Source organism: Antennarius striatus, chromosome 12, assembly GCF_040054535.1.
Source record: "Antennarius striatus isolate MH-2024 chromosome 12, ASM4005453v1, whole genome shotgun sequence".
Taxonomy (NCBI): domain Eukaryota; kingdom Metazoa; phylum Chordata; class Actinopteri; order Lophiiformes; family Antennariidae; genus Antennarius; species Antennarius striatus.
Genome location: NC_090787.1, coordinates 8,582,999 through 8,604,100, shown reverse-complemented (window position 1 = coordinate 8,604,100; position 21,102 = coordinate 8,582,999). Strand labels below are relative to the sequence as shown.

Here is a 21,102-nt window from a genome sequence, read left to right as displayed (position 1 = left end):
GCTTTGTTTTGCTGGACAGCACTGGGTTTATCTAACTTATCACATCAAAAAGCTGTCTTTGACTCTGAGGTTGCTTCCTGTGTGTTGTACGCCAGAAGGTAAGCGATGTCCAGCTGCGGCAGCCCTGGAGGAGTGGAGAGTCTGCAATGACCACCCATGTATGGTTCTCTACTGGGAAGCCTCAGCCTGGGGTCCCTGCATTGAGGATGCCTTAATAGATGTGAATAGATCCAGCTTCTTGAACGTGACCTCCTCCTGTGCCTTGGGAGTTCAGATCCGCAAAGTGAGCTGTATAAAGATGAACACAGGACCTGTCATCAATAAAAGGTATGTGGTTTGACCAGTCTTGTCTTATGTATATTATTATCACGGTCTTATATAGTGATTACTCAATTCAATATTTTAAGGTTCTTCCCAGTTAGCTCGTCCTCAAATGATGTATAAATTATTTTCTCAATTGTCGTCAAAGGTGGTATAAAGCTTTTTGTCATATTTTTATTACAAAACCACAACTATAGAGTTTGGCAAGCAGTTTCACCAAAATCTGTGTAGTAAAGCATTTGATCGTAAAGACAATAAATGAGTTTTACCTATTCTAAATGTTTAATGAGAAGAATTGTGTCTCATGGCGAGTAATATGTCTACTCTTGAGTCATTATGCAAATTTGTGAAAGGAACTTTGAAGCATAAAATTTTACTGTTTTATAACTATCTGACATTGCCACCATGCTTAGTTATAGACACCGGAAGGGCAAAGAAGTTCCCAAGAGAAACAAATAGAAAATTATGGAGCTGAGGAACAAAGAGTCTTGTAAAACCAGCAGAGGAACTCAGAGGTGATCATGTTTCCTTCACAGAAAAACAAACTAAAGTTCTATGATTCCAGCAGCAACTCCCTTGAAAACATATTGTGTGCTTTTACTTAGTGACAAATGACCCAAAGGACTTGATGCATTGTGAAAATACATCTCCAGAGTTTTGTACTTTGAGCTCTTCTTTTGTGCATTCTGCCGGTGTCTAGGATCTTTTTCTATATCAACCTGAGATTCATTTTGCTTATGCTCCACCATTGTCTACTGCCTTTCCAGGAATACGACACCGAACACTGCACAGCGCTTATGTGCTGTCACTATAATGATGTTATAACCCTCAGCAGGAAGATAGATTTATAAATAATTCAAAAAGTTTACCGTTCTTTACCGCAGTACATTATTGACAGTGCCATAAAGTGGATTATGGAGAGCTTTTTTTTCTTATGAATGTCCTATCTCCCAACACAGAGGCTTTAAAGAATGCTGTCATCCATGCTCCACTAGCAGATCTTACCGGTGCCGTATGCTGTGAATTAAATCCCTTCTTTCCTATTCATATCTAGCAGTGGAGAAACCATCAATAACAACTTACTGAGCCTTCTGCTGTCTCCCAACACTTTCAAAGACATGGTCAGGGTTTGACTGCATTTCCATATAGAATGGCAGAGATTATTACTGGGTACAGTATTTGTATTAGTAACACTTGCTCTGTACTAATAGGAGTCTGCCATTTCCTTAGCTTAAACCCATTTTTCTTTAGATATATTTGAATTTAAGATTGTTCTTATTGTTTCTTAATTATTATCATCTGATTGACAGATACCGTAAAGTTTTTGTTGTTAAGCTGCTTAAGAAAGGTCATTTTATTTAGAAAATATCCAGAAGAGTAGCAAGGAAAATAGGTCTCCCAGACAGACATTGGCTCAGTGAAAGGTCAGTAGGCTTTTTCCTGGTGTCAGTAGAGAGCCCTTAAGGAAAATTGTAGACTAAATTTACTGTGTTTTAATCAGAAATGAAGATAAAGTACTTTTTAATAAACAAAATAAATGTCAATTAAGAGTGTAATAATGTCTATTGTGTAATACGTGGATATTTGTTTTGGTAAATAAGATCAACTTTCAATACCAACAAAGGGACTCAATTTAATATTGCTGTATTATAGAAATCTTCCATCAGAACTCTAAGTACAGTCTCTACAAAAATGCCAAACAACCTCTTGTGTGCCTTCCAAGTAGTAGAAGCAGAAACTTACATACAAACTGTTGATAAATAAATACATGCATTCACATATTGTGACGGCAGAATAAAAGTACACTAGATTGAAGAGAATCTAGGGAATCATTTGGGGAAAAAAATAAAAATTTTAGATGATTTTCAGATGCTATATTTTGTTTCTGTTGAGGAGATAAATGTTCAACAGTGTAGGACTAATTACAGTAGGCGTTGCATTTTGAAGAGATAATCACCAACATCTGAAAGACAATTAATGTTCCTAACCATATTACAGCTGAACATTGGCTTTGATTGGGAGCCTGATCCCTTCATTCTGGGCAAAGTATGCAGTTTTCACCTAGCTGCTCTGTTGCATTGCCATGCCCTCCAGCATGCGTCGCTGCAAAGAGGAAGAGAGAGGGGATAAAGCAAGGGGAGGATGGGTTTTTATGAATTCTTATCCTTTGGCGTACTTTGATCTCATTCCTGTTTGTGCTGACTTTCTGCAGTTGCTGGTATGTGGCCCCATGCTGGGTCTCTAGTGAGACCTGGATCTGTTTCTTGAGTAAAGGAAGTCACTCGCTATTTAAAAGGTGTTAGAATTATGTGTGTGCATGGCTGTTCACGTGTGTTAAAGAAGGGGTTGGCTTCTTCTTGATTAAGACATCAAAGCTCAGACTTACTAGATTTTACATAGCTGCATTAATCTGCACCACTTCAAGGTTGAACAACAAATAAAATGCAACACAGCCAAAGAGTAGATCACATGTTCTACAAGATATGAGGCAGTGATTAAAATTCATTTTCTATTTTAAAACAAAAAAAATTGGTAAAACCCTGTGAAGTGCTCTTTAAAACCTGATAATTGTGTCCTTGGCGTGGCAGGAATGATTCACTGGTAAACAGTTTGCATATCCTCACTTTTCACAGGTCTAATTAGCAGCTGTGTGGTGGACTTTGATTGATTTATTCTTCCTAGAACATTCAATCTCCTTTATCACAACAAAAATCTGTGACTGTTGTGCACATTTCTATGAGATAAATGCTCCACCTTGCTGTTTAAACTTAGTTTTAATATAACTTTTTTTTCTGTTATGTTCTGTGTCAATATTTTTATTAAAATTTTAGTTTCTTGTTATTCATAAATTTCTTAATTTCTAACCTTTTTAGATGTGAAATAAACATATGTCCTGGAATTTACCGGTAGTTAAAATTGAGGGCACACACTAGCCTTCCAAAACAAATTTCTTTCAATCATTTACTGTATCAGGAGTTTTTCATGTGTGTTTAATGGCCTCGTTGTGCCCTAACAAGGTATGTAATGACATCACTGACTTCAGCAAGAGCATTCGAAGAGAAGCTAATGAACTTCAAACAAAATTATATAATGAACCTAACATACTGTGATTTTTCCTCTAGTCTGTTAAATAAAATTTTTTGTAGGAGGAATATGAGGTAGCAACTATATTAAAATGCTCACATATTAAGCTGTTGCTCTCCATAATAGTGGAGGCAATTATTGGCCCTTCTTTTCCTTTATTTCCTCCACTAGCAAGCATTGGAACTGATATTTGAAGTGGTTATGGGTTCTTTGCTTGTTTGTGTGTGTGTGTGTGTGTGTGTGTGTGTGTGTGTGTGTGTGTGTGTGTGTGTGTGTGTGTGTGTGAGCGTGCGTGCGTGCGTGTGTGTGTGTGTGTGTGTGTGTGTATTAGCAGGATAGAACCAGAACCGGAGTGAGTGTGTGTGCGCGTGGTTGTCTGTCTTTGTGTGTGGCTCTGCGACACATTGGCGTTGTGCCCGGAGTATCCCCCGCCTCACACCCTATGCCAGCTGGGATAGGCTCCAGCTCCCCGTGACCCGCTGCCGCGAATACAGCGGCAGAAAATGGATGGATGGAACCAGAACCTTAAAACTGGCCAACCTCTGATTTTAGAAGGCGTGACAATGTATCTCTCTAAAAAGGTGAAAAAATGAATTACGGTAGTAATCTACCATTTTACACCAATCATACTTTCAAACCCCACACTGGGCACACTTTCAATCTATCTTTTTTTTTCATGTGAGTTGTTCACTTGTCCCCTTTTCAGCCATTCCTATTAGAGGTCACCACAGATCATTAATTTCTACTTCACCCTTTCTCTGTCAGCTGCATGTTCTTTAACACGACTTCTATAAAGTTCCTCTTTAGCCTTCTTCTTCTCTTGCCTGGCAGCTCCATCCTAAACATCCTTCACTTGATGTATATTCGTCATGGCATCTTCAATTTGTTTGCCTCACTCTGTAAATTATCTTACTCACACAATTCCTTTAATATGATCATTCCTAATCTTGTTTATTCTCCTGACTCCAAATGAATAACGTAGCATGTTAAACTCCAGATCTCCAACTTAATCTTTTTGTTAATCCCACTGTCTTTAGGCTATACAGCAGTTGGTTCCAAGTATCTGAGCATTGTTGAGCATTGTCATTTTTAATGTCAGAAGACAATTTCCCAAAGAATTGATTCAAATTGGCATATTCTTCTTTTACGTCCCATTGTACAATGCTTAATGTACTCAGGTAGTGCTTCATTGTAAAACGTAACACTGCTACATATTTAATTTATTTTTTACATATTTCCTGTATTAAGAATTGCATCGTTTGGGACATGTATATGAATGAACTTGAAACCTGAAATTGAACTTCCATTCATTTTATCTATGTTTATAGGGAACTTACTGACACATACCATTACAATAATTTGCCCGCTCTGTCTACATGTGTTTTGGAGGGCAGGGTGTCAGAAATCAATACATTTAAGGCATTGACCGATTCAGCTGACTACCACATATTTTCTGGACTTCTCCATCTTGATAATTCCAGCATTTTATCCTTTTTGTAACGAGATCTAGAGAAATTAATGTTTTCTATGGCCTTTCTCACGTTCACGCATTCTTTTCTTATTGATCACTTGTGTTTTCAGTTTTAGTTTTGCCATGATTATCCTAAATTTGAAACAATATTTCATTAAAAAAAATACACAAAAATATTACACATGTTGCATTTACCTTTGTGTTGGCTTTGGTTGAAAATTAAATGCTATGCAAAGGTAACTATGCTACTATGACAACAGAATGAGCAAATATTAATTCCCTAAAATTGATTATATCAATCAAGTCAATTAAATCAATGAACATACTTCTCTATATCACAATTTTGTCTTCCATATGGTAATCGAGTGGTCATGTTTTGAGTTTTTGTCAGGAGATTTAAGCTAAAATGATGACAATTAGGTTTTATGGATAAGAAGCTCAGCACAACCAACTCCAAGACTTACCTTTCTCTCATGATACACAACATACAGGAACTTCTTGTGCATGAATACTGAGAGTGTGATGCCTTTAACATGGCAATATTTGTACCCCAGAATGTAACTGAATGTGTGACAAATCTGTAACTTTTTATATTTGTCCACTTTTGCCTGAGCTTGCCAGCAACCAGGCATCTAATCAACTTTTTTTTTTTTCCTGTGGCGAGATATGTGATGTCAAGGACAGGCCAGCTGTTTCACTGCACTCTCCTGTTACCAGCAAGACTGGGGAAATACATCATTTATCGCCTTGGGGTTGAAGAGAATTTAAGACCACTGTTTGTCTCTGTGTTTTAGGTGTTCAGATCCTGCTCGTCCAGAAATGGTTCGGCCCTGTTTGCTTCCCTGCAAGAAAGACTGCATTGTGACACCCTTCAGTGAATGGACTGCCTGCCCTTCAACTTGTATTCCAGGTAACCCTTCTCATGAATGTGAAATATACATGGAAAAATTATCCTTAAGACACAATACATCAAATGCGGAATACAGTAGTAGTCAAGTTCAGTGATTAACTAGGTTTGAGTAGCTGGATTAACTAGCAATGGTAATAATTAATAGAGTAACACAGCAATAACCACAAATTGACTCACTGGGGTGATGAAGTAAAATGTTTAAACAACTGGATAAAAATAAATCACTGTATTGTTGTGAGGATTTCTGGGATGGAAATGTGCTGTCATCAATCAAAATCTTTTTCAGTAATATTGTTACATTCCACAGTCTCACTGAATGAGTACAGACTAAGAGGCCTGGTACTAGATTTACCTCCCTGCCGTCCAGACCTCCCCAACTTCCCCAACTGAACTGCTGTGGTCCATTATAAAGAACTAAATAGGGACCAAGGCCGTGGACTTCTGAGTCACATATCACAAAAGAGATTCTTAACATTTAAACACTGATGTTATGATTTTTTAAAATGTTTGTTGTTTTTTATGCAGGCATCACAACTTTATGGATATGTTTGGTATGGTCTTGTATTGAAGTTAAATACAATGATTTGCATATATCTTTTTTTTTTGTTTTCAGTTTCATTGAAGGGGTTAGGGTTAAAAAAACAACAACCCTCCACTCTTGTGTGAAGTTGGAGATTTAGGGTCAGACTTAGGTTTAGGCTGTGTCAGGTGGTCTTTTCAGTAGGTAGTGGTTGGTGGTCTATTGTTGGTAAACTTTTATAATTCCTATTAAAGTGATTTTTGTTTTCTATAATAACAATTGAATATCTATTCATTTTAGGCTATTGGTGAAAATGTCAGTATATTTCAGAAAACGTACAATTACGTATTTAACATTGTATTGCTAATGATCAATAAGACCATTTAAAACAAAAAGTGAGCCTCAAATTCAGAATAGGCATATTTTTACATAAAATAAAGGCAATTGATGAAATAAAACACGTTTATAAAATTTAACTACATGACCTAATTGCAACACAAGAAATTCAAATGCAGCTCTAGTTTTATTTTGAGATGTACAAATATATATCCAAAACGCAAGACTACATAATTTTAAAATGTCATGATAGGAGGAATAAGATAAAAACCTTATAAGGCACGAGACACTTAACAATAACATTACCACCAGGGACTCCAGCTTTATAATGTTGCCAGAAAAATGTGCTCTCTCCTTTGGTGTCTCTGGTGTATTCAATGATTACATTTAAGTGTAAATGAGAGTGTTAACTGTCCGTAACATTAAGCTGACACATCACGATGAAAATGGGCATTTAATGGGTTTCAATATGTGTACACTAAGTATCTTGGAAATCAAAAAAGTATGTAATTGTTTTAAAAAGAATTGAGCAGGAATCTCTTCTCTGTAAATATGCTGTAGTCCATTGGGTCCACTGATGATGCAATCACTTTCTTAATTGCACCATTTTCAATGTTTAGTAATTAGTGTTGTGTAATGAGCCTTAGAGCGTGAGCCAAATGAAACCATTGCAGTGTTGTGTGTCCAAAAGCAGACTGCAGTGAAGTGGAAGACGTCACAGCTTCAAACCGTTCTCTGTTGGATGAATTTTGACACTAAATATATAGACTACACTGCTGTGATTGTGCCTATGTTTAATTTGTATACTAGGTCAATCAGCTTGTGTCAGTATTATTTCACTTTGCACCAAGGAAATTACACTGTGCATCAACTGTATCTACTTAGCACTGCATTTATCTGACGTTTGTGTTTCCTCTTCAACAGATAATACGACTGTTGTCACGCAGTCTCGGTATAGAATCATCATTCAGAGGTCCTCAAATGGTGGTCAAGAGTGTCCTGACACGCTGTATGAAGAAAGAGAGTGTGAAATGCTTCCTGTATGTCCAGTGTATAGGTAAAACATAAATTATAATGCTGTTGTCCTCAAAGGATAAGTAACCCTCTGAGCAGTAAAGTAGCACAGCTTGTGAAGTAAATATGTCCAGTTTTTGAAGCGCTACAACAACAACAACAGAAATCCAATGAAATGAAAAGCATTTGCTTTTATGATAGTTTTAACAACAGTCATTACTCATCTCACAACTTTTGACATATAATCTCATTCTGTTTAGGATTATTGAGATTGTCATAAAAAGCTAAGCTTCCTTACTCAAGGAGTCCAATTGTATTGTTAAAACACTGGCATGGGCAAAATACAAATGAGGCATGGTTATATAATTAATTATTTTTTTTATTTATTTAGGTATGTATGTATGCATGTATGTATTTATTTATTTTTGTAGTTTGTATCAACAACCACTCAATTGTTAAGGCTTAAAAAAGAATCACCGTTGGGTTGAAAGATTTTTCTTCCAAACTTTCCTCACTAAATGGACATGGTCAGAAACAAACAGCAAAATTATAGACTTTGAATAATGCAAAAAATCGTATGTGCTGTGAATCTGAAGATTAACAAAATCCCTTGTTCGTTATATTCTTGCATAAATAATGGCTTCACATTGGATTTTGCCTTTGGTCAAGAACAGCAATTACAAAACAAAGAGAATAATCAAGATTTCTTTGTGTTTCCATGTAGGTGGAGGACACACAAGTGGCATAGCTGTACTCTGGTTCCAGATTCTGTACGACGTGGTTTATCAGGACCAGGTGAACCCTGTGGAAATGGGTTAGAAACACGAGGCAAGTGTCTTTTTTCTTTGCTGACATATTTAATGCTGCCACCACATCGTATTTAAGCAGTCCTCTTCCATTTATTTATTTATTTATTTATTTATTTATTTATTCATTATTTAATGAGACCTACTAGCTCACTAAGAATGGCCCCACAAATAAGAAAGGCAGGTAATTTCTCTGATATATTATAAAAATATTCTGTTTCTCAATTAAAAGTGAAAGGAAAAGGAATACAATCATGTAATAATGCAACTTAGTAAAATCGAAATTGTAAAACAGAAATTTTCCCTGAATACATAAATTAAAGTGTTTTCACTGCCTCAAACTCACATCCATAACAAACATTTTCAGGATTATTGTTTCACAAATCATAGAAAAAAAGTCATTAATCTTCCTGTGAAACTATTGCTGTTATGGAAAAATACAATATGTCACATTTAGTTGTTTTTGGATTTATTTTAGTGACTTCATTACTGAATCCGTTCTGGCTAGTATTGTTCATTCAGAATCTGTTTTTACTAAGACAAGGTTTTACTTTGAAAGGGTTTTTTCCTTCCTTAAATATCATCTTCATTAATGTCATTCTACACACTGTTGTGTTTAGTTCATGATGAGGATAGTCTCATTTTTTCTTCTTCTGGAGTTATTATAATGTGATGATCATTATTATCAGTACACCTCTCAGCAGACTTACTTGTTTCGTACTGTGTCCCAATAATTAGCATAAATGATTATGATTAGTGACTGAATGTTCCTGGACTATTTAGATTTTTACATACTGGCTTTTTGAGTTGATCTGAGAATGTTTTGTTTTTTGCTTTTGGCTGCGATGGCCATGAGTTTCTCCGGCGATCGGGGGGTTTTCATCGTGGATGCCAAGGGGATTCATGAAAGTGACTCAGACCACATTATTAAGAAGCAAAGCTCTAAATTTGATAATTTCATATTAATTTCAAGTAAAACAAATGTCCCTATAAAACCTAGAAATGGTCTGTTCTCATTTTGTGACAGGATTCAAATGAAGTTTAAATTTTTTCCTGGCAGCATAATTATGACTGACATTTCTCAAGTGATTTTCTATGACTTTTCCGTGAGGACTGGGAAAGTGTCTGTAGTACTCTCAAGTTAAGAGCAACCTTCATTGACCTTTAACGCTTCCTCTGCGAATATGATTAGAAAATGACTGTTAAATACCTGTGACATTTCAGATCTTAAATATAAGCCTAGAATTTGCAGTCAGTTGATACACGGAATTTAAATTTAAATTTTTGGGAGCAAGAAAGTATTTGGGGTTTCCTTTTAGTCACTGGATAGCTTAAGCATTTTAGTGCAAATGGCATGTAAATGTCAAATTGGGGCACAATTAGAGCAAAAATAATTATGTGTAGAACAATAGTAATGGGCATAAAAACTTTGAATAAAGTATATTAAAGATATATACACACACAAAAAATAGGCACAACACTGTTAATTGGCACACAGAGTTTAAGGATTTATTTGCTTTTTTTTCTTTTCTTGTTCTTTTCCCTTGATAATGAATCTACCAAACAGGATGATTTGATGAGTGATTGTTAGGCTTGTCACAATAATCAGTCAGTCAATAAATGACTAGAATTAACGGTTACCAGTTGCCTTGGCTCAGTTATTCTGTGAAATAGTTGGACATTGGCAGGAACAAGAAAATGCTGCTCACGTCGTGCCAGACCGTGTCATACACAGTGTGTGACATGCGTATTGAGAATACAGGTTGTTTCTTTTGTTTTCTGCCTCCGGTAACTGTGTCCTTACAACATGGGGCCATGCACTATCAAGTTGAAACATGAGGTGATGATAGATGAAAAGCAGGGCAATGGCCTTTAGGATCTTGTTAACGTATCTTGTTTCAGATTTCTACCATCATAATATACTTGTGTTCTTTATTTGTAGCTTCTGTTTTCTTGTACCACGAATTCTATTAAAATGTTAAGAAAACTGCTGGCCCTGTATGAAGCCAAACATTTTATCTCCAATCTGCTTGCCACAATAGAAACTGCAAATTGTCCATGAAGACTCTCTCCTCCAAAGCGTAATTGAAAGTTAGATTTGATCTGCAGGTCAGAATAACAAGCATGACCGTAGTGGCGGCGCACCCGAGGTGCAGCAGCTCTAGACCAACTATCCATCTGGCCTTGAAATTTTGTTGTGCCATCCCTGTGTATAATGATAAATAAAGAAAGTTTGACTTTTGACCCAGTGAAGGTGACAAAGATGCAATGGTTTTCCTAGCATGGTTTCTAATAATTTTTCCTGACATCATTTGCTTGTTCAAGCAAATTATTGCAAGAGCTCTCAGATGGCTGGTTTCAGACAATCAGGCAGGTAAAAAAGAAGGTATGGAGTTCTCTGACTGGCGTGGTTATATGTGATCTGCAGCTGCTACCCTAGTTAGATCTCCTGCCTTGAAACAATATTACAGTAATACAATTGTTCCTTTTTACTATACAGTATTTCTGCCAGGGCATGCTCCCACACAAATCATTTTAGATTTGTCATCAACACTATGCAATAAGCATGTTGGTACAGGCATTGTGATATGCAGCATATGTCGCATGGATGGATTATCATGTTGATGCAGCAGGGGGGTCATGCCCTCAAAACTCCAGGTTCAACCAAATCTGCTTTTATCTGTATTTTTGCTTTGCTTGTGGGACACTTCTTGCTCTTTGTTCCTACTGATTGAACTTGCTTTTTCTCAATAATGTATTCTGATTCTGATTTATACTCACAATATTCACCAGTATTTTACATTGGTAGTCAAGGTATTCAAAGCAGTGGAACGTTTTGGAGAATGAAGATGTAAGTTGTGCAGCCTGATGATGTCAGGCTTCCTTTTACCGCTGCACTTGAAGGTGAGAGCCAGATTCTTTTGAAAAGAATAGGATTCACTGTGACTTTCACTGGTAAACAGCTCTAGATTAGGGTGCAAAATTTTAATTCCTCCACAAGGATTGGCTGTGCCTCCGCCCTCCAGCTGTCTCCTTTAAAGCTTGCTGGCTCTCAGCAGTTGAGTGGCAGCTGTGCCCCTCTAGTCTGGATAGTCTTCAACACATATGGACCTGGAAAGAATTCTGACACATGCAAATTTATTTAAACACTAACGGAATAGCATGTTATAATCTGTATTTAGGAATAAATTAGACAATGATGAGTCACTTCCTTCACTTGAAAATGCCTACTACATGTGTACTGATGATCACTCATAAAGTGAGTGATGCTATATGTCTTAACATCATATTGGCTGTGATTTTTATGTAGCATCAGAAATGTTTTCTACGACACTGACTCATCCATGATGCCTTTAACCACAATCAATTATCTGAAACATGGAGCAAATACCACTGCAGTCATCATTGTCAACCAACACACAATAGCATCAACTGGTATTTTTAGGGCTCATCTAAATTTGCAGTGCAGGAAAAAACAAAACAAATAAAAGACATTATTCAGATAACAATAAACTTACTTCACAGGGATTCTGACCTGTCTCTGGCAATCTAATGTGACATTGTTGTATTTGCTGGATAAGCTTAATATCATTCACTCCTTTGACCTATCTTCCAAAGATGTGAGCATTCAGCATTTAAACTGATGAACTTTGTACTGCAACGAAGTTCACAAACAAATTATACTTCATGTAATGCATAATAGCTTGTGCATGACTAATTAAAACATTTTAATAATTATAATTATATATAAACATATACACTGTACACACACACACACACACACACACACACACACACACACACACACACACACACGCACGCACACACACGTGTCTCACATCACAACCACAACCACCACTGCGTGCTGTTTACAGACATCTGTAAGAACTAGCTGCCAGAACTATGAAAGACAGCTGCTCCTCCTTCACACATCACAATTATTTGTTGTTGCGCACTTTTGGGTAAAAATGTGATGATCGCTGATTTCACTGACAATACTGTATATTTATCGGCTGTGATTTTGCCAAGCTAAAAACAAAGAACAAAAAAAACAAAAATGGAGAAGTTTAATGTGTAAAAACATGTGAAAGGTGTGAGGGTGTGAAATGTGTGTTAATTGTGTTGAATTTCACATTCAGTGTGTGATTGTGGCACCCAATTTGATAAGCAGATAATGGACACTTCTATAAATGCTCATTCGTATGAGACTTTCAGCTAACCATTGCTTCTATTTTTGCAGCTTAGTGCATGTATGCATTTGTTTCCCATTCCTTCCCATTGTCTTTGTACCTATTGCGGATATAAATGTATGAAGAGAGACATTATTATAGATCACCTTTATAATTGGGTTTCAGGGTAAGTGTCAACATGTTTGAAGGTTGCAAACATTGTGGTTGTCAAGTAAGCAATAGGTACAGTGAGGTTGATAGAGGAGGAGACTGTCAGTTTGTGAGAGGGTTTTAAGATGTGATGGAAATTAGACAATCATGAACATGCCAGATTTTGATGACTCTTAAAAGTAGGATACAGAATCATTAAATCAATGCAGAAATGGATGCCAATGGAGTAATAAAAACTAATACATCAGGATATGATCATAGTGTGAACAAGAATGATGGTGGTGTTAGGTGTAAGGAATAGTCAAGTCATTTTTTTGATTTGGGCTTTGTACTGTACATTAACAATGTGAATTTTGAACTCAGTGGACTAGGGGAACTGTTGAATTGTCAATATGGTACTTTATTTGGGCTCAATTTGTCCATGAGAAATAGTTTGGTCTTATCACTGGTGAGTTTCAAATAGTTTTAGGACATCCAAGAATCACTTTCTTAAACACAGTCGGGGGGGATGAGCACAGTTGGGTGGAATTGGTCGAGCTGGATGTGATAATAAATCTGAATAATGTAACTGAAAAGTAGGGAACCTAATATTGCCCTGGCGAACACCATTAGAAATTCAGGGCTTTGGGTGAGATTGCATCATAGGCAGAGCTCAAGCCAAGCAGTGCAAAGATGGTTACTTCACATCAGAGAGCTGCCATAATCAGGCCATTGATGATTTTGTACAAGAATGTCTCTGTGCTGTGAAGTGTAAGAAAACCTGACTGAAATTATTCAATCAGATGATCCATAAGATGAGAGTGGACCTGAGGGGCCTTCCTTTTTTCAAATGTCTTTGACAGGAATGGTAAATTAGAAATAGGACAGTAAATATTCTGTCTGCACCAGGTTAAAGAATAGATGTCAGTGCGGCTGTTTTTGAAGAAGAAGGAACATGGTCAGAACTGAGAAAAGACTTTACGATATCAGGTATTATAGAGAAGAGGGAGGAGAGATCAACTTGGTTGGTCTGAGTCTGTCTATCCTCCCTCTGTGGGGGTCTCAGGATTCACTTTTTCTAATAAAATAGAACATTTGATCCACAGTTGGTAGATTCATTAACTGACCCAGAAAGAGGGTCACACAGAGCAGGAAAAAGATAACTTAAATTACCAGAAGAGGACAATTGGTGGTGAATATTTTCAATTTGGGTGTTAAATAGGTTCAACTGGTTTAACAGTAAAGCAGTGCTCTCAAACATTCAGGCACATTCCAATAAGTGGGGTTGTGAAGAGTCATGATCCCTGCTTTATATATATATATATATATATATATATATATATATATATATATATATATATATATATATATATATATATATATATATATATATATATATATATATATATATAAAGCAGGGATCATATATATATATATATATATATATATATATATATATATATATATATATATATTTTATTTAATTTTTTTTGAGAGGCTATCTAACAGTCAAAATGTTTGCAAGGTTTCAAAGGGCAAAGTTATAGTTGACAACTTGTAGTGTTAGAAGATCCAAAAAAATTCACACCGACAACAACACAATGGGTCCCATTTCTGCAAAACCGTGGTTTGTAACCAGCAGGAGGTGTTGTATCCCTTACTGAGAAAAGCTAGCATTCCGAAAAAAAAAAAAAATCAATAGAAAATTAGTCATGTTGATCTTTTGCTCCAGTAAATATTAGATGTAATGGTTGATAAATTCCATTCATGGGGCCTATCCCCAAGGCACTACACAGAAAAAACAAAAAAACACACTATCAATGTTACAGGTGAATTAGCACAATATTATACCTGATGGGAGTGGTTTTATGTGGATGAAAAACTCCTGTTTTAAAAGTAATGATAGAAAATCAAAACGTTCAAATTGATAAAAGCTACCAATTGATATTTAAATTTATAAAGTGTGAGAATCCTTTTCAAAGCTTTTCCTTTCAACCGGCTCACATAAATGTTCACCTTTATAAGTAACTGTATAATTAAAGACAATCCCTGTCTGTGGCAATGATACGTGACAAAACCTTTGAGAGCATGATGTGAAAGGCCACACAAATGGGTTTGGGCAACCAGAGGCAGAAATTTTAATGTCAAAATGGAAGGCACATAGTTCACAATCATAATGTCAGTACTTGCATTGTAAGGCTCTGCTAATAAAAGAAACCGGATGACAGAATGAGGTTGTAACTGGTGGAGTAGTTTGATAAAAGAGAAGACTATTGGATTTAAAAGGAAAGAACTACTTGTCAACCGGGACGTGAAATTATTCCCACAGTGGTTCTAATTAGGCCAATATTGTTGGGGGGTTTAATGATTTGTTGTTTTTTACACGAGTTTGTCTGAGGGGGGAAATTCTATTCAAGGTCTTTCTTGATATCATCAGTGTACAACCTAAACACACAAAGCTGTGATATTACAATACACAAATATGTACTGTATGTACATATACTACTATGTGTGTGTGTGTATATATATATATATATATATATATATATATATATATATATATATATATATATATATATATATATATATATATATATATATATATATATATATACATATATATGCACACACACATACATATGTGTGAGTCCCCACTTGATGCCTTGGTATGGAAATGTCCAGCCTACACACTCTCTGAAGAAATGCAGAAACCAAACAGTTTTGTCAGAGGGCAGGATTTAAAAGTCAAATAGAAATCGATTAAATAGATTGAAGGCATGTTTGTATATCGGCAAATCCTCAATGACATTGAGGCTTTCGGGAGAGGGGATGTTTCCTTCAATGATTAGATGAGTGGCCAGTGGACAAAATTGTATTTTTCCTGTAGTGTCTATTTTTCTGTTCAAGAAAGCTCCAGTTAAAAAAACTGTTCCTGTCCAAATAGTGGCACCTGACAAAATCCCTCCACCCCTTCTCTTCCTGCATAACAGTGACACGTTTGTTTTATTTTGTTTTCTTTTTCTATATGACTTGTTTCATTTACACAGGTTGTTTTTCTTATTTATTTGTTTGGTTATTCTATTTACCAATTTCTGAGATTTCTTGTTTGCGTTGTTTCTACCAGAGCTCTAACTCTCACAGAATATTTATTCCTTAGAACACCCATGCAAAGTGCCGTGCAGACTGAAATTTTTGGAAATGTGTTTGCCTGGGGAGTGTTTGAATTACTGTAAGTGTGCTACTTGATTCTCAACATTAGATTCACTATTCACGGTCTACAAAAGTGATACAGTTAAATGAACATGTAATCCCCCATAGAATGATGTAGAGGCCAGACCAGTCTGTAGCAAGATGATTTATTGCCTTATGCTTTGTTAAAGTCAAAATGGCTAAATATCCTTCTGGAGGTGGGAATTTGGATATTTTTTCTACCCATTGTCAAGGATCAGCCTTTCATTAGACCAAGCAGGACGATTTATCATAGATGGAGACTCAGTGAAAATAAATTATAACTTTTTTGTCTGCCTTTCTCAGAATAATGCCTGAGTCAAAGACATAGGCAGACTACAATGTCTTATGGATTCTTTTATAATAAAACAAATGTTGAAACAAATGTGTTTCTTAATACAAAGTCTTCTGCACAGCAGGGTTTAGGTTCATATGAGCATTGATAAGAAAATATTTATATTTTGGCTTCAAAAATATTATACCTCAAAGCAAAAAAATAAATAAATAAATACTGTAATGTCATCAGGAACCATCATTGGTATGAAGATTTATGCAGCAAGATGCAGCAACAATCTGTTATGTAGAGCAAAGCTTTGGTTTAAAGAAAATTACAACTGTTATTATTGGGAAACGATATGCCTTTTTTAAAAAATGTGTTTATAATTTGAGCAAAAATAGAGTTTTGATGATGACCTTTTGGAGTAAAATGTTTTTTGTTGTATGTCTTGTAATGTTGTTGGGGTTTATTTCTTCTGTATTGAAATATGTACAGTATGTAAAGTGTCTTTTATTCAGCTTAAATGTATTTCAAACTGTCTTTTCTCACAAAAAGGGCCTCTTTGTTCTTTGATAATTTAGTCAGAGAATAAAGTGTGCCACAGCAGTTGTTCAGTAACTAATTACGTGTCCTGTCTGAGTTTTTATTTTTAGCACAGTTATATATTCCAACTATAGTTCTGGTTTATAATGTCTTAATTCATAATTGATTAGCTTCAAAAATACTCTGTTTACAGACTGTATTCATCATTCAAGTTAATGTGTTATCAGGAATTACTGTTTTTTTGTTGTTGTTGTTTTGGTTAAATAAATCATCATTATTCCAAATGTTGTAGGTGTTGTTATTGAAGGTTAAATTAGCATTTTACAAAATTTTAACATGGAAGATGCACAGGGATATCTTTTATCGTTATTATTTTTGAAAAAGAATGTTTCTATTGATGTATTTCCCTTCCTGTTGATGTTCACTTCAATATAAAGATAATTCATGTGGAGGAACATGAAAATATCTCTATGGAAAATTGAAAAAATTATCACTGCCTGAATTTTATTCACATCAATTGTTTTACTACATGACATACAATCTGTCTTATGTGCGTTGTTCATGTAATTGCAACTGCACTCTGGGCTGTGTTTTCAGGAATCAGTTGTGTTGAAGAGAGCGGAGAGCCAGCCAATATGACAGAGTGCCTGCAGAGGGCTGGCCCGTTGCCCCTGCAGATCAGACAGTGCCGGGTGCCTTGCAAGGATGACTGCACTGTAACTGCATGGTCCAAGTTCTCTGACTGCTCTGGATGTGGCACCTCACGCAGTCGAAAACGATCACTTACAGGTAAAGAGCAGACTTTTATTCACAAACGACAAGCGCATCACTTATCTCTACCTGAGGTAAGAGTCACAGCTCTAGCAGTGTCAAGGGGATTTGGAAATCTCAATTCTCCAAACAATTAGTAAACAGCTCTTAACACTATTTATTGATTGCTCTACATGTTGCTGAACGTCCTATTTCCATCACTGTCAATGTATATATTAGGCATCTTTGACAAACAGGAGGACATTGTTTCATCTTCAGAGTTGTTCTCATTACAAAATATTAATGTTCGAATATAACAGGATCTAGACGAACCTCTTTCCTCATGCTCCTTCTGTTTCTGTAACTGTTTCTATTGTCCCTGTAGCTTTCTATCAGGTCTTAAATAATTTCTCCCCATCTTGTAGTACCTTATTTCATTGCACATGGCAAAAATCTGTACTACATGCTGTGGTTGCAGACTGGGCTGGATTCTATTTGTCTTTATAAATATTTGATCCAGTGCTGGAGGGGTTGTAGTAAACATACCATATATCCCTTTATAATGCTCTTAGAATCCAACAGATGGAATCAGCCCAAGTTTGGTGTGAGCTTTATCCAGGACGAGTGTTTGCTTGTGTTCACGAAGCCACACTGGTCAAAATCAATTGCTATTTTAGCTGTTTCATGCAAGCTTTATTGCAAATTTAACTTCCACTGACATGCACAAGGATAGAAAGTAAATCCAAAGTGGTTTCATTGCTTTGAAATGCAGTTAAGGAAGTTGGGAGCTTACCTTCTGCTTAAAAATATAGCCATTCTGAAATCAATGCTTAAGTCACACTGTAGAAGTGTACAGCATACACATCAAAACTGGAAGACTACAGGTCTGAAAGGCCTGCATTTCCTGAAAGAAAAAAACTTCATACACCGAAGTTTACTGAGTCTATCTGGCCTATCTGCAATTCTCTTTCTCCATCTCTCTCTTTCTCTTACCCTCTACTTATTTTCATTGTAATTCTTTTCCACCCAACTGGTCAAGGTGAATGGCTGCCCAAAGGTGTCTGGTTCCTGCCCGGAGTTTTTTCCCGTCGCTGTCGCTTATGCTTACTCTGGGGGTTCCGTTGGGTTTTTCTGTCTGTTAAAGAGCTTTGAAATGTCTGTTGCCATTTATTAAGCGCTTTATAAATGAAACTTGATTGACTGATTGAAGTCAGGCAATGTAATTAATTGGAAAACATTGACGATTGCAGGTAACATTACAATATAAAAACAGCAATCCTGTTATTGTTACGTGGCAGGACTTATCAAAGAACACCTAGGTTGATTCATGGGTGTACGAAATCCTCATTTGTATTAACATTGGTGTACTGAAGAATTTGGAGAGAGACACTGCGAAGATTCTCAGTCATCCAGGTCATCGTAGATTTCTCTGTGGAATAAATTCAAATGGACTTTCAGGAAAAAATTGAAGATATTCCACATATTTACCCTAGTGGGAGTTGTCAGCATTTTTTTTTTTTTTTTGCCAAGGACTGCAGGCTAAATAGGACTAATACATAAGTTAGAAGGTCTTTAATGGACATTTCTACTGCCATTGTCACATTTCTTTTCTTTTAAATTTACTTCTTCTTTTTTTGTTTTCAGTTCCTATACTGTATTACAGACACTGTTATTAAATCATTATTCTCCTACAAGATAAATTTGAGCCATTTTCCATCTTGTGTACTGCAGGCAGCTTGTTGGCCTGGTGACAGATAGTTTGGAGGTATGTTTTCTGGCTTGTTGCTCAATGCTAACCAGTTTAAATTAGACATGTGACTCCTCTGCAGACAGTGATTTTTTTGGTGGATGTGCAGGCTTCTCAGCCAAAGGGGCAATTAAGGACTATTATGAAGCAGTGAAACACTCTTGCTGCCATGTGTGTGTGTGTTTTCAGCGACGACACTGTGATGATGCTCTGTAGCGGTCTTTAATTTAACATAAACAACATAAATAAATTCAAGTGCAATGTCACAAGCAGAGCCATTCAAGTACAATGTCACACGCAGAGCCATTCAGGTCCATAATGCTCCAGAATGACGGGGAGAGGGCACCCCATCTCCGCATCCCTCCTCATTAAGCTAGGCTGCTGCAACATGTTTCAGACCTTGTCAGATTGTTAGTTTCTTGAAACTAATACCAGTAACACTTTTAATTACAATTTCTTCATATTGCAAATAAACCCATCACTCCTGACAGATCCGAAAAAGAGCTATTTACACAGAGAAAGTGTTTTTTTACTTTAATTATTGTGATGTGACATTAATCAGATAATATGCAATTGAAATTACAAAAGTATGCAAATGCCTCTATTATCAGAATGTGTTTCCTGTCAAAATAGAAAAAGATTTTAACCCAGCTGAAGAAAAAAAAAAAACATTGGCAAAGTGATGCCCACATAAATGTTTCTTTATTGGCAAGTACTGAGACGTAGTTGGGTCCTTTCTCAAGCAGCATGTTATTCATACATTAAGTTCTGAATTCTTCCTGTCACAGATCATAGAGCAGAGTCTGTGTGTATCTAAGGGCTTAACTGCAGATAAATGGTTTAGCTACACTTTCCAGCTTTGTTACTCCACCATTGAAAATTGCTTTGACTGACTTTATTTGTCAGAATAAGCTTTTTAGTACTTTTTGTGTATCATTTTAAGCCAACCTTCTGTAGAAATAATGAAGCATTTATGGGGTTTTTTTTTTTCATGAATTGGATGTTACTGTTGTAGTTTCCTTTATCTTTCAATTTCGGGTTTTTCCTACATTGTCTAAATGACTTAGGTTGTAGTTTAATAATGTTGTTTGAATTTTATTAAATACATTGATATTTCCTAATTTGTAATAACGTTCATACATACTTATACTTTATGTGAAATTTGTCGCAGCAGGACTTTGGGTGAATACACTTAAAATTTAAAGAAAGGTGGAAAAAGATTTTATGAACTGAACATATAAGACAGGAAACTGGAGTAAAATAAATCTAATTCATGGATAATACTTTTCTCATCTTATAAAATTTACTTAAAATGTTGATATTGTAATAAGGACGGCATGACTGCGCAGTGGATAGCTCCCCGTGACCCACTACGGCGGATAAAGCGGAAGAAAATGAATGGATGGATATTATAATAAATAAAGCAAACATAAGAAAATGTGTAACTGCCATTTTTACATTCCGCAAAGCAGTGATGTATTGTAATTGTCAGCATTTGTGTGCTTGTCCGTCCGTCCACTAAATATCTTCACAACCGTTGTAGATAGAAAGATGAAAGAAAAAGCACATTACTCGGGCGGCAAAACGGATGAAAATGAGTTGATGACCTTGAGATAACTAGGTCGAGGTCAATTTCAACTTTGTACAATTTTTTTTGCACATATTTCAGGAACCAGAGAAGATAGAAAGACAAAACAAAAGGCGTTATATTCAGGGAAGCAAGGGGATGAAAATTATATCACCTTGACCTTGAAAAACTAGGTTCAAGCTCAAATT

At 36.0% G+C, this 21,102-nt stretch overlaps 1 protein-coding gene across 1 annotated transcript in view; it reads left to right on the top strand.

Annotated features, from left to right (window-relative positions):
* The window catches only part of thsd7ba (thrombospondin, type I, domain containing 7Ba), a 178,544-nt gene that overhangs the window by 115,603 nt on the left and 41,839 nt on the right, over positions 1-21,102 (top strand). The window contains exons 10-14 of the mRNA XM_068330228.1: positions 96-327; positions 5,671-5,786; positions 7,567-7,699; positions 8,381-8,484; positions 17,427-17,618. Coding sequence (XP_068186329.1) covers positions 96-327; positions 5,671-5,786; positions 7,567-7,699; positions 8,381-8,484; positions 17,427-17,618 — 777 coding nt within the window. The remainder of the gene's footprint in view (positions 1-95; positions 328-5,670; positions 5,787-7,566; positions 7,700-8,380; positions 8,485-17,426; positions 17,619-21,102) is intronic.